Source organism: Phyllostomus hastatus, unplaced genomic scaffold (genome assembly GCF_019186645.2).
Source record: "Phyllostomus hastatus isolate PE091 unplaced genomic scaffold, TTU_PhHast_1.1 phas_scaffold_182, whole genome shotgun sequence".
Taxonomy (NCBI): Eukaryota; Metazoa; Chordata; class Mammalia; order Chiroptera; family Phyllostomidae; genus Phyllostomus; species Phyllostomus hastatus.
In genome coordinates, this window is record NW_025334013.1 from 19,306,879 (window position 1) to 19,319,889 (window position 13,011).

The 13,011-nt window shown below is 57.2% G+C and overlaps 1 protein-coding gene across 1 annotated transcript; it reads right to left on the reverse strand.

The window, feature by feature from the left end:
- Positions 1-773: 773 nt before the first annotated feature.
- Positions 774-10,385, reverse strand: MATN1 (matrilin 1). Its single transcript, XM_045858830.1, has 8 exons — positions 10,292-10,385; positions 8,171-8,517; positions 5,199-5,421; positions 4,174-4,299; positions 3,312-3,728; positions 2,565-2,717; positions 1,903-1,983; positions 774-1,225 (listed from the first exon to the last, which is right to left on the reverse strand). The coding sequence occupies exons 1-8, from the start codon at positions 10,383-10,385 to the stop codon at positions 1,176-1,178; spliced, it is 1,491 nt and encodes a 496-aa protein (XP_045714786.1). The 3' UTR covers positions 774-1,175.
- Between the last annotated feature and the right edge of the window lie 2,626 nt (positions 10,386-13,011).

Below are 13,011 nucleotides of genomic sequence, written 5' to 3' on the forward strand. Positions count from 1 at the left end.
TTTCCCTTGTGCTGTCCCTGGGCGGGGGTTGGGGGGCTGTAGCCGTCTGTGTTGGGGGTGGGGTGAAGCTTCTGAAACACGAGGAACCGACAGAGAGGACTCCAATGCGGGCACCTGGGCTGGGACCCTTCCAGCCACCTCTCTCTCACACATGCACTCCTTGTGTACAACCCAAACCCACTGTCTTGTCCTCCAGCTACAGGGGGGTGGCTGGGCACCCTGCTCCACTCTGAGTCCCTTAAGAGCAGGGACTGTGTCTATTTCAGAAGTGGCCCCCCCCCACCATCTGACATGGGGTGTACACTCTGTGTTTTGCCTGAATGAATGAATGAATGAATGAAGCTTGATCAGGAGCCATAGCTCCTCTGCCCTGTGCCTTTTTCTTTTCAGGACCTGGAGTCCTGGATACAAGTCCTGTCGCTGCAGCTGGCCCAGCGCTGAGCCAGTCACTTCTCCCTGGGACGCTCAGCTTTCCCGTCCGTGGAACGGGGAGGACTCGGGCCTGCTCTGGGCAGTGCTGCCGGGAACATGAAATGAGACCATGGAAATGAATGTGTCACTGGAAGGCAGGACAAACATCAGCGGGTTTGGGGCTTTGGAGCCGTCTCTGTCATCGCTGTTCCCACCAGTGCCACCACCCAGCTGTGCCCCTCGTCCGTCCTTTCCCCTGCCCCCCAAATAACCACGCTGCCTCCGGCCCATTCAGTGCTTCAGTCAAATCACATTTTAATTGTTTTTCAGAAAGGAATAGAGAGAACTCAGAATAAGATTCACAGCACTCGCAGTCATGAAGGGTTAACTAAAAAGAGGAATATATTAAGCTTTTGGATAAAAAATGCAAATGCAGTCCCAGTTACACTCACGCCTGTGTACTTGCTCTTGCACTGCTCCCAGACACGCCCTGGCCCTCGGGCACACACGTGCACACACACTCACACACGTGCTCGCGGACACCACACCCTTCCAGCAGACGCACTTGACACACACTCCCCTGAGCAGGGCTCGAAGGCAGGAGAAGGAGAGGCCTGGTGCCACCCCAGGGGCAGGGCCCCCCCACCTACCCCTCACTAAAGGACAAAGCTAGACTAAACTCAGGGCTCTAGGGGACACACGCAGGACTCCGTGAGCTGTGCTTGGGGCCGAGAGGTGGAGGCGCCACAGCGGGACCAGTGGCCTTAGATGATCCTGTTCTCCATGATGGCCAGCCGCTTACTCACAGCCTCCAGTGGGCCCAGAGTTAAGGAGAGGCGCAGGCTGACAGAGAAGGGAGGGAGGGAGTGGCACCCGCACTCAGGGCCCCCGCTTCCTGTTTCCTGCAGAGTGCCCCCCTCAGGGCATTCTCTCACCACCACCACCCCCTCCCCACCCCCACCCCCGCCACAGCATGTGATTTCGCTGATGTCCAGCCTCACCCGATGTCCAGCCTCACCCGTCCACCGCCCTCAGAATGGTGCTCTCCGAAGCCCAGCCAGTACGATGGCCCTGAAGACCCAGTCTGCCCAGGTGCGGGTGTCAGCCTGCTGGGCCCCCACCTAATCCTGACCAGGCCCATCTGAGCGGGGGCCGCTGTTGGTCACGCTGCCAAGAGCCTGAGAAGACGGGTGACCACAGGCACCATGTTTTCCTAAATGTGTCCAGGACTCTGTGTGTCCATCTCTAGATCTTGAACTCTGCCTCAGTTTCTCCATTTACACTCTAGAAGCCACTACTTTTGACAAGGTCGGTCTCAAAACCGGTGTCGGCCTCTCTGGCCAGCACCCAGCCTGTCTTCAGCAGGGAGCAGGGAAAGAGGAGCCTGCCCCAACCCCACCACACAAAGCAGCATGGTCGCCTCTCCTCTCCCCACAGTGCCCCGGCCCCTGGCCCCTCCCCTTCCCTGCATCGGCCTCTGGAAAAGGATATGCTTCTTGGTCAAGGCCTGCAGCAGTCCCTCCACTTTGGCCTGGAATTTCACAATGGACTCACAGTCACACGGGTCTTCCTCTGGAGTGGACCAGAAGTGGAGAAAGACAAGGTCATGGTAAGTGGTTGGCAGGCAGGGAGGCGGAGCAGTCACTGCCCAGAGCCAAGACTAGGGAGTCTAGGGGAGTGTGTGGCCTGGAACACCTGAGGGGCAGAGGTGTGTAGGTTCTTGAGACAGAGCTCCTGGGAGTGATGGAGGCGACCCCTGAACGTCTTCCTGATCGCCCAGAGCCCTGATAAAGGACTCCAGTAACAAGAATTCCAATCCCAGCTTCCCCGGTTATTAACAATTGTTCTACCCCTCAGGCCTAGGTGTTCCTGTCTGTGAAGTGGGGATAAAAATGTTCCTACCAAATAGAATTGAATGATTTAATCCTTGGAGACCACTGAGGACAGTGTCATTCATGTAATGAGCATTCAGAAAATACACGTGTGCTGGCAGTAAGAGTTAGACTGGCCAGCCCCCTCCTGGTTCTGCCAACTCGTGGTGCCACCCCAGCTCCTGCTTCTCCCCACCCAGGTCCAGTTCCAGGATGGCTCCATGCCCCACCCCCAGGGCCCCCCCTGCCCCTCCCACCCAGGCCAGCCCTGGCCTCGCTCACCCACGCAGATCTTCTTCTGCAACTTCATGCCAATCTGGTTGATGGTCTTGAAGTCGGCCGTGTAGAAGTAGTGCTCTGCCACGGGCTCGGAGGCGATCTCCCTCAGCTCATCCTCCACGGCATTGCCCACACCCACCGCAAACATCTTAAAGCCTGCCAAGAGAGCCAAGACAAGTAAGGATGGTGATGGGGACGAGCAGCAGTGGCTCAGCCACTTGCAAGATTCCCCCCAGGGAAAGCAACCCCAGATACCTCCTGGTGGCAGCTGCTGGAATTGCAGGCACAACGCCTGGGACAAAGACATTAAGGAAATCAACATTTATTGAGATTCTGCTCTGTGTTAGACCTGCACTAACTCTTTACACTGGGAGCTTTGTAATCTCGTTTAACTCTTATAACCATCATCCAGTAGTTATTATTACCCTCACTTAATTGGGACTTAAACTAAAGCTCAGGTTTATCCCAAAGTGGGTAACAGTTGCCTTCCAACAGTTGGTATGTCCTTGGGAACATTCAACTGGAAAGTTCCACTCACTAAAGGACCATCAAAACAAGCCACATACTTTTCTGGGGCCTCAGTTTTGGCACCCATATAAGAAAGACATAGATGAACCAATCCTTCCTTGTTCAGATTTGAAGCTGGGTTACGGGCACTGATCAGAATAGATGCTAAGATAAATTACAGTTGGGGTTTGCCATGCAGCCCTGGTCATCACTGCTGCTCAGGGGCCAGGAGGGAGCACCTACCAAGGTCCTTGGCCTTCTTGGCAGCGTCATTGATGTAGTCCTGGCTCCGGCCGTCGGTGAAAACGATGCCCACCTTCTGAGCGCCAGGCCGAGCCCCACTGGACACAGTGAAAGAGTTGTCGATGAGGTACTTGAGGGCAGCCCCGGTCATGGTGCCCTTCTCCATGTAGGACATGTTCCGCACGGCCGCCTTGATGTCCTTCTTGGTGTGGAAGCGGCCCAGTGGGAACTCCTGGCGCACAGAGCTCGAGTACTGCACCAGCCCCACCTGCGCCAGCTTGTCTGACACGTCCAGCGTGTCCACGATCTGGTTGATGAACTTCTTCACCAGCTCAAAATTCTCCGGCCGCACACTCTTGGATCCATCGATGAGGAAGACCAGGTCAGTGGCCGAACTGCCCCCGCCACCGCTGCAGACTAGGGAGTGTGAGAAGGCAAGGAGATGGAGCTGAAAGGCAGTCGTCCCTCCGGCCACTGGCTGGGCACCTCCCACACGCCTCGCTCTGTGCCAAGGTTCATCCCATCTTGTCCTCAAAGCTCTCTCTATAAAGCCAAAGTTCCTGGCCTGTGTTACAGCATTGAAAACTGAAAGATCACAAGGCTCAGAGGTAGTGGCACCAAGATTTGAACTCAAGACTATGTGATTCCTTCCACCACACCAAACCCACCACCCTCTGTGTCAAAAAGGGGAAATCAGATGAGAATTTTCAGCCGATGTCAAACTCTAGAAGGAATCTACCACCTTTGCAGATTGGCCCACAGGCAAAGTGTGGGGAGGCTCAGAGGGGCTGGGGCGTAGCCGAGGCCCCATCCCCTCCCTGACCCACCCTCCCCATGGCTGCCTGTGTCCAGCCCCACTGACCATTGCAGGTCTTGCCATCACTGTTCAAGGTGAAGCCCTCGCGGCAGGCGCAGGTGTAGGAGCCCGGGGAGCTGATGCACACCTGCTCACAGTCATGGTCTCCTGTGGCACACAGGTCTGACACCACTGTGGGGACAGGAGGAGACTCAGAATCTCACAGTCACAGGGCCTCGAATATCTCAGCCAGGATGGGCCCTCACTCAGGGAGACTGCGGCTCTCAACTACATGAGGCCCAAGCCCCAGAGCCTCATCCCAATGCTGGAATCACTGCACCAGGGCTGACATCCCTGAAGAAGGTGATAATGCTGATGATAAAACTAAAACTTCCTGCTAAAAAGGTAAAGGCCACAGGGGCGGGAGCTTTTGTGTTCCATTCTGTTCACTGCTGTATTCCATGCGTCTAGAACAACACATGCAGCGAAGCACACAGCATGCACAAGACTTCTGACAAGTGTTTGTTAAATACCACCTATAGAGCACCATGCGTTACTTCACGGAATTCTCACAATAACACGCCTGGTCTTCTTAGACTCATCTTACAAATGGGAGGGAAAGTCCCTGCCTTGGCCCCGCCCCATCCTACTCGAGACCCCACCCCTTCTGATTGGTCACGTCCCAAAGACAGTCCACAAGCCCACCTCCCCTCTTCAAAGGACTGTAAACCTTCTGCCGCCCGGTGCCCAAGCCCCTCAGACCCTCCTGCATCAAGAGAACACTTGAGCACCTAACCCCTCCCACCGACATCCAAACACGCACAGGTTTTTTTTCCAGGCCCTCTCTTTACTGGATTCCCGCCTCCCCTAGGTCCCTACCAGGACCCTGCCACATAAAAGGGGTCTTGGCATCGCCTCTCCCAAAATCCCTTCAGCCCGGGCTGGGGATCCACTCCTGGGTCAGCCTCGCCTTACCCTGTCAGCCCTGGCCCCACCCCAGCTCCTAGTTCTAGCTCAGTCGCTGCTCTTATAGGCCACCGCCCCCTGCCCCGCCCCTCGCCCCGCCCCCATCCTGGCCCCGCCCCACGCACAGCAGAAGGCCTCCTGGAACTTCTTGGACAGTTTCTCGATGACGCTGTAGCTCTCCACGTAGTCCACGTGCTCCTCCTGTGGCTCGCTGGCGATCTGGCGCAACGTAGCCTTGTCCACGCGGCCCACGCCAATGGCGAAGAGCTCGATGCCGCTGGCCCGGGCCCGGGCAGACACATCCTGCACGCTGTCCTGAGGCCTCCCGTCCGTCACCACGATAACCACCTGCCACACATGGGGAAACGTGTGAGGAACGGGCCCCCCTCGCGGCTCTTTGCCCTCCAGTAAGCCCTGGGACCGCTGGCAGAAGAGGTGACTGAGGCTAGTTGGTTGCAGGTGAATCTAACTCCCCTCCAGGGTTCTGCCCCAGGGAAGAGGAAAAGGCTAGAGGAAGAGAAGACAGGTTTCCTCTGACTGAAAGAGGCAAGGCTGAGGTGTTCTCCCATCTGAAGGGCTTCTGGATGTCTCCTACTTCAGGCAGACAGAGGTCAGCACCATGCCTTCCCCTGCCCAGACGGGGGCGTCTGACGGGTGGCCAAGCAAATGTGCCAACACCATGCAGTTCTGCATTTTGGCCACCAGAGGGCAGCAGAGAAAGGGAGCCAGTCCCCCATAGATGCCACCTTTTCTCTCTCCATTCCCAGATGCTACTTGTCCTTTCCACAGAGGAAACGACTGTCTGCTGTCCTCCCATAAGGCTCCCCTGTTCTGCACCCTGGAAAGGGAGCCAGGAGGGGACGCTGGCGCTGAGCCTGGCCCTCATCACCTCGTGCCTGAGCCTGCCCTGAAGCTGCGTCCTCATAGCTTTACCAGAGTCTAGAACTTGGCATCCAGCCCCCTGGGCTGCTTCTCTGCTTCTGACCTGGACCTGCTTCTGATTCCTGGGTCCCCACGCTTGGCCCTGGTGGTTCAGAAAGGCCCGGGTTAGAAATGCAACCCCACAAATCACAGCTCAGCTCCGACCCTCCATTTCTTCATCTAGGAAAGAGGCTTATGGTGAGGTTCAAGTGAGATGATTCAGAGTGAGAAGCCAGGAAGGGGAACTGTTATTTGTGGTGTCATTGCCCTGGTCCCCTGGGGAGTGAGCTTGCATGATCTCTTCCCCTCCAGAGGCCGGGGCTCCTGCACTGACAACCCAGTTGAGACGACTCACTGCCACATGCCTTCCTCTGAGGCCCAGTCTCCTCGAGTCCCCCTGCAGCCCAGTCTTGGGACTTTCGATCCACCTTGAAGGACTTCCCACAGGTAAAGTCTAGGCTGAACCCCTAATGTCTGGTGCCAGCTCCCCCAGACCTCTGTCTCTGTTCCAGCTAGTGGAGGAACTCTCCTTACTCACCCACCCCAGGCCACTGGCCTGAGCTGGGGTGAAACGGTTAACTCTGCAGATGTGGCAGCTACAGATGTCTCCACCATCCCCTTCACCTCTCTCCATTAGGATCGCCCGGGGCCACCACACCCTCCCAGTCGCCACGACCCATCAACCTCATGTCAAAACCTGTAACTGACTCCCACTAAGACCCACAGGCCGCCCGATATGCCATTTCTGCGAGGGCCATGATGACTGGGGCTATATGCTGCTGCCTGGGAGCGCTTCTACCACTTATTTGCTGGGCTCCGTGCTTAAGCTCCCTGGGCCTCAGATCCCTCCTCTGCAAAGTGGAGACACCACCTCTGAGCAGCACTGTGTCCACTCGACACTCATGTCTCAGTCGTGTACTGCATGCCAGAGGGGGGTGCACAAGGGGGTGAGAAAGAGTGCTTCTCGGGGCTGGGGCCCCGGGCAGGCAGATGGCACATCCTCAGTCCAATCAGAGCAGCCAGTGATGGGGAGGTGCTGGAGTCCGTGTAGGACCAGCGCGGGAGAGGACACCTGGCTGGACTCACAGGCCCTGGGCCGAGTCCTGAAACTGTCACATGGGTGCAGGTCTGTGGAAACGCTCAGCACTCCGCTTGGAGCCCTCGCCAACTGTGCATCTGGGGAACATCGCCTCATTTGCCTGAGCCCCTCTCCTCTAACACAGCCGTCCCGACTTTTTTGGCACCAGGGACTGGTTTCGTGGAAGACAACTTTTCCACAGACTGGGGGAGTGGGGAGCGATGGTTTCAGGGTGTTCTTGGTGCAGCCAAACTTCTCTGCTAATGATGATCTGTATCTGCAGCCGCACCCCAGCACGGGCATCACGGCCGCAGCCCCACCTCAGACCACCAGGCACTAGATTCTCATGAGGAGCGCGCACCCTAGGTCCCTCACACGCGCAGTTCACAGGAGGGTTCACGCTCCTACGAGAATCTAATGCCGCTGATCTGACAGGAAGCGGAGCTCAGGTGGCGATGTGAGCGAAGGGGGCGGCTGTGGATACAGGTGAAGCTTCCCTCTCTCCCCAACCCACTGCTCACCTCCTGCTGCGCATCCCGGCTCCTAACAGGCCACAGACCAGTCCATAGCCTGGGGGGGTTGGGGATCCCTGGTCTAAGGCTTATATTTTTTTTAATAGCTAATACTTACATGGGGCTTCTGAGAACTTTGTGCTTATGAGTTCACTTAGCCCTCCTGAGAGCCCCTTGAGAAGGCATTATGTTACTGCCGCTTTATAGGTGAGGAAACTGAGGCACATGAGATGAAGTAACTCACTCAGAGGCTAGTGCGGTGAGGCAGGGACTTGAACCTGTACAGGCTGGTGGCAGGGTCCACGCCCTTACCCGTCATGTAAACATCGGAACTCTCTCACTCTGCCTTCAAGGAGGACCGGCTGGGAAGCCAAGGTCAACTAGATGAAATAATCCTGTCCTCACCAGGGATCAGAAGGATGGGGAAAGAGGGGCTCAGCTCCGGCACCTCTCTTGGTTGGGTCTGCTCCCATCTGTAAATGGCCACCTCCTAGGGGTATGGGGAGAACTCCAGCGTATGTGGGCAAAGCTCTCAGCACCCAGTGGGAACCTGCAAACAGCCGGGCCCCAGCATGGGGGCACGTACCTTGCTGATGTCGGGGGAGTTGGCGCGGCCACCCTCAGCATCACTCAAGGCTTTGGTGATAGCAAACTGAATGGCCAGACCAGTCATGGTGCCCGTGGACAGCGGCCGGATGCGGCGCACGGCCTGAAGCAGCGCGGCCTTGGAAAGGTGGGCCCGCAGCGGGAACTCCTGCTTCACGGAGCTGGCGTAGTTGACCACGCCCACCCGGGTGGCGTTGGGCCCCACGTTCAGCGACTCGATGACCTGCGACAGGAACACCTTCACCTTCTCAAACTCCACCGGCCGCACACTGCGCGAGCTATCCACAACGAACACCAGGTCCGTAGGCCGGGTTCGGCAGAGGTGCCCTGGGAGGGGGAGGAGGGAGATGACAAAGAGCAGAGGGCAGAGGTCGGGAGGCGGGGCCAAAACACTCAGACAAAGGAGCAGAGCATCGGGACTACTTAGGTCCAGACTTGAGGCCTCAGGCAGAGCAGACTGGACTGGAGCCTTTGCCAGCACGTGGGCACTCGGCCAAGCAATTTGCTAAAGACCCCACAGCTCAGCTCCTAGGAAGGAGAGGCTCAAATTCTGGCCTGGGGTAACTCACCTCACCTCTCTGAGCCTCAGTTTCCTCATCTGTACAATGAGCTGATTACCCCGTCCTCACAGGATCCTCTGAGGATGAGAAAACACGCACGCAGGGTGCCCGCCTGGGGCAGGGTGTGCAGTGGGTGTTCAGGGGGCTGCAAAGGTTAGGGCAGCCTTTCCAACCCACTTCTCAGGTCTGAGCCCGGCACGCTCCGCAAACAAGGGTCGGCTGTTTCTCCAGGCTGGGAGGCCGGGCCCGAGGGTGGCCCTCCAGGGTGGACCCGCCTGAGGCCCAGCACAGTGCCCGTCAACACGGCCTCTTGCATCTGGACATCAGAACAAATCAGCAAAGTGGACTCAGTCTCCCAAGGCCGGCGCATGCCTGCTGGCTGGTACCCAAGGGTAGGGGAAGGGGCAGAAATTTCTAGCAGCTGCCTTGGCAGGCTGTCCAGGTAGGCCCCTGAGACACAACTCCAATGAAAGATGTCTTTCCAGACACCTGGGAGGTAGCACCATGTGCTGGGAAGTGCTTGGAACTGGAGTGAGGGAGAGAGGGCTTCAGATCGTAGCTCAGGCACCCGGGGGCCCTGAGCAGGTCCCTGTACCTTCAGGAGCTTCCGTTTCACCTGCTCAGTGGGGAGGAAGGCTACTGCTTGATGCAGTCACGGGCCTGGGCCCGCGGCCAGCAGGGCTCAGTCCAAAGAGAACTGAGTCTGAACTGAGCTGCCCTCTCCCACAGGAGGTGCAGGAAGATGCAGGAACCAGCACATCTGTGCAGCTCGCCCAGCCACCAGACACCATGCCCTACACCCAGGCACCAGAATCACTCAAGGGACCTTAGAGATGACCTTGCAGCCTCTCCTTGGTCCCCACTAGATAAGGGTACCAAAAAATGGGTAAGCTGAGGCCCAGAGAAGGAGAGGGAAATAGCAGTGAATCAAGAGCCAGGAGGCTCTGGGGTTCTCTCACTATGTAGTCATAGGTCTTCCTCCTTCCAGCCTCAGTTTCCCCATCTGTACAGGAAGAGCTGGGCATTTGAGAATTCAGTACCCAAGGCTGAAATAGGGAGTGGCACAGTGTGCAGGGGCTGGTGAGCAGAAGTGGTGAGCACCCGCCCCCACCTCCCATCCCAGCGGTAGGCTCATCATCACAGAACCATGAGCTCAGCGCTGGGCTTGGTGCAGCTCCAGACCTCAGCTGCTCTCTGTGGGGTTCCTGCCCTCAGTGACCCAAGAGACAGCAGTCCCTGCAGCATGCACAGCCCCTGAGGGCAGCCCGGGGCTGAGAAACCCCAGGAAAGATGCTGGGGCTCCAGAGAGCAGCTCACTCGTGTCCCCCGACAGAACAGACTGAGGGCCACCCCAGCCCTAGCTCTTAGGAGTGTCACCATCTCCGTCTGCTCCTGTGCTAGCCCGCTGGCCACCCCACCTCCCTGCCCCTCTCCTCATCTCTGATCCCATTTAATCTCTGCCCGTCTCAGTGCCCAGTCCCCCAGGCTGCTGGCCAGGGGCTGCTCCCCCATCATTCCCCACCTCACATAGGCCCCCTCACCTCTGGGCTGGGGGGCGAGGCCAAGTGTGCGTGGGACCAGGAGCAGCAGCAGCAGACCGCAGAGCATGAGGCTGGCACCAGAGATGACCCTCATGGTCCCAGCAGCACGGGCAGCAGCCGGCACAGTTGTGGAGGGCAGTAGGCTCCTGGTCTTATCAACCTTGCTGCCCAGCCTCCTAGCCAGGAGGCCCTGCCCTGCCCCTTGCCTCCTTGTGTGGGGGGTGGGGCCCGGCTAAATGGAGGTGTGTTTGTGTGTGTGTGTGTTCCTCCCTCCAGAGAGGGAAGGGAGGAAGCCGGGAAAGGGAGTAAGCTGCCTGGCCTGGGCTGGAGAGGCCCCTCCGACCACAAGGGCTCCTTTGCCTCCAGAAGCAACCAGAGCTCGCAGCTGCAGGATGGAGGGCGTCTCCCCCAGGGGCCAGAACCTAAGCTGCCCCGAAGCTGCGACTCTAGGCCCAGGGAAACGGAGTGCCACAGCCTCATGCCCCAGCCCTGTCCCACATCCTCATCCCACACCCAGATTCTCCTCTTACCTGCAGTTCCCACCCCAATTTCTCATTGCACACACTTCCCCTCTTCCAGCTCAGCTGTCCCCTGCCCCTCCATGCAAGCCCTGCTCTCCGGCTACACCTGGATTCTCAGAGTTCTCTTCCAAGTCTTCGCACGTACAGGGCAACCTGCCCAGAATGCTTTTCATGGCACTCACTCTGCCAAACCGAATCTTTCAAGATCATAATTGGAGTAGCGTGTACATTAGCACTTGGCACATGCCCGGCAGCAGAGAAGGCAGCTAAGAGCACAGACTTGGACCAGGTGAGCTGGATTTGCTACATACCACCTGCGTGACCGCGGGCAAGTCACTTCACCTCCAATTCCTCAACTGAAAACGGGGTGCTAACAGCGCCTACCTCCTAGAGTTGATTAGAGGAACAGAATTGCATGAACTATCTCATTTAATTCTCTTGCCAACTCTGTGAGGCAGCTAGTATTATCTCCCTCATTTCCCAGATGAGAAACTGGAAAATCAGAGAGGTGAAGTAACTTGTCTGAAGTCACACAGCTAAGTGGCACTGCCAGAATAGGGCCCCGGGTTGGTACCTTCTCCATGCCCACCTCTTCCCCACTACCCCGGGTTATGCCACCTCTCTGCGCTTCCGTGTATTGTCTGTCTCATCCATGAGTGGGTAAGGGTCTGGTTGATTAATCTCCGCACGCAGGCCCAGCCCAGGGCCTTGCATGGAGGAGACAAAAATAAAGGTTTGTCAGTAAAGGAACATAACCCAGAATGGTCCCTGGAGGTGCATGAAGGTCCAGTGGTCGATAGGGTAAAGTGAAAGGAGCGAGGGCTTGGCCACCTGAGTGACCCAGAATCACACCCACTTCTGCTATTGACCAGCTGTGTGCCCTGGAGCTGGTAACTCAACCTCTCTGAGCCTTCACTTGTTATCATGCAATGGGAGTGGCAGTACCTGGTCTGCCCACCTCACTGGGACCGTGAAAGGAGGCAATGACAGGACAGAAGCGGAGACGGGGGCCAATGAACTGCCCTTTTCCCAGGGGTAGCACCGTTACCACTTAAGACCTGTGCACTGCGCTCTATGTAAATTGTGCCGTAATAAAACGAAACATACAGACATTTTCTGCAAAATGACTGCTGGGCACAGCTGACCCAGCCAACTCTCTCATGGCCTTCATCAATAGTGGCGGTCACTTGGTCTATCACCATACTCCTCTGTTCTCCCTACAACCCTGAGTGATGCCAGCAGATCTGAGCCTCTTAGCCCATTTGTCAGATGAGGAAACTGAGGCCCAAAGAAGTTGGTGACTTGTCTGAAGCCACCCAGCCTGTTTCGAGGCTACACCAAGCCTGGAACTCAGGTCTCAGTCCCCTTTGCCCCAGTTTTAAAGAGCAAGGAAATTGAAAGCATTTCCCTCCGACTTCCCCATTTATGTTTCCTTTGTTCAGACAGCTCACAGCCCTCCCCAACTCCGAAAACCAGGAGGCTGCTGGCTTCTTTCCTCTGTGCACATCTTAAGTCTAACTCTCTTCCCCAGAGACGACTGCAGGCGTGGTGACTGTGGTCCTTAAGACTTCCCCAAACTGTGTGATAAGTGCAGTACCTGCCTCCCCTCCAGCAGGTCAGCTCCCTCTGAGGAGGGGTCTCGCCTGCCTCGGTCACCACTGAGTCTCCAGGACGCAGCACGCTGGCTGGGACGGAGCATGTGGTGTGCGAATGAAGAAATGAACTACAAGAAAGAACTAGTGAAGGCAGGTCAGACCGGAGTCAGCTGTGGTGACCGACGGTGACAGAGGCAGAGCGCTCTGCCCGTGGCCCTGCTGAAGGCAGACGAGGAGAACGTGAGCTCAAGTCCCCTCGCCAGCTGCCCCCTCTGCCCAGTGGACAGGGCTGTGTCCAGAGCTGGGGGCACAACGCTCCCTTGGCCGGGGCGGCAGCTGGGCCCATGAAACGGCTCTTTCAGCTCCGGCTCTGAATGGCAGGCCTATGGCCTCCTCAGAGGAACACAGGCGCCTTTTCTGGGTCACTTCTCTGCTCATTAGCGGAGCCACAGAAATATGCTACAGGTAAGTTTTCAGGAACAGAGATGGATCCCCACCCCCCAAAAAGGGGGCAGCTCTCACATTCCACAGCGAGAGCGAGGGCTTGCGGGGAAGGAGACCTGGAAGTTCAGCATATACATTGAGAAAAGAAAATAAATATTTG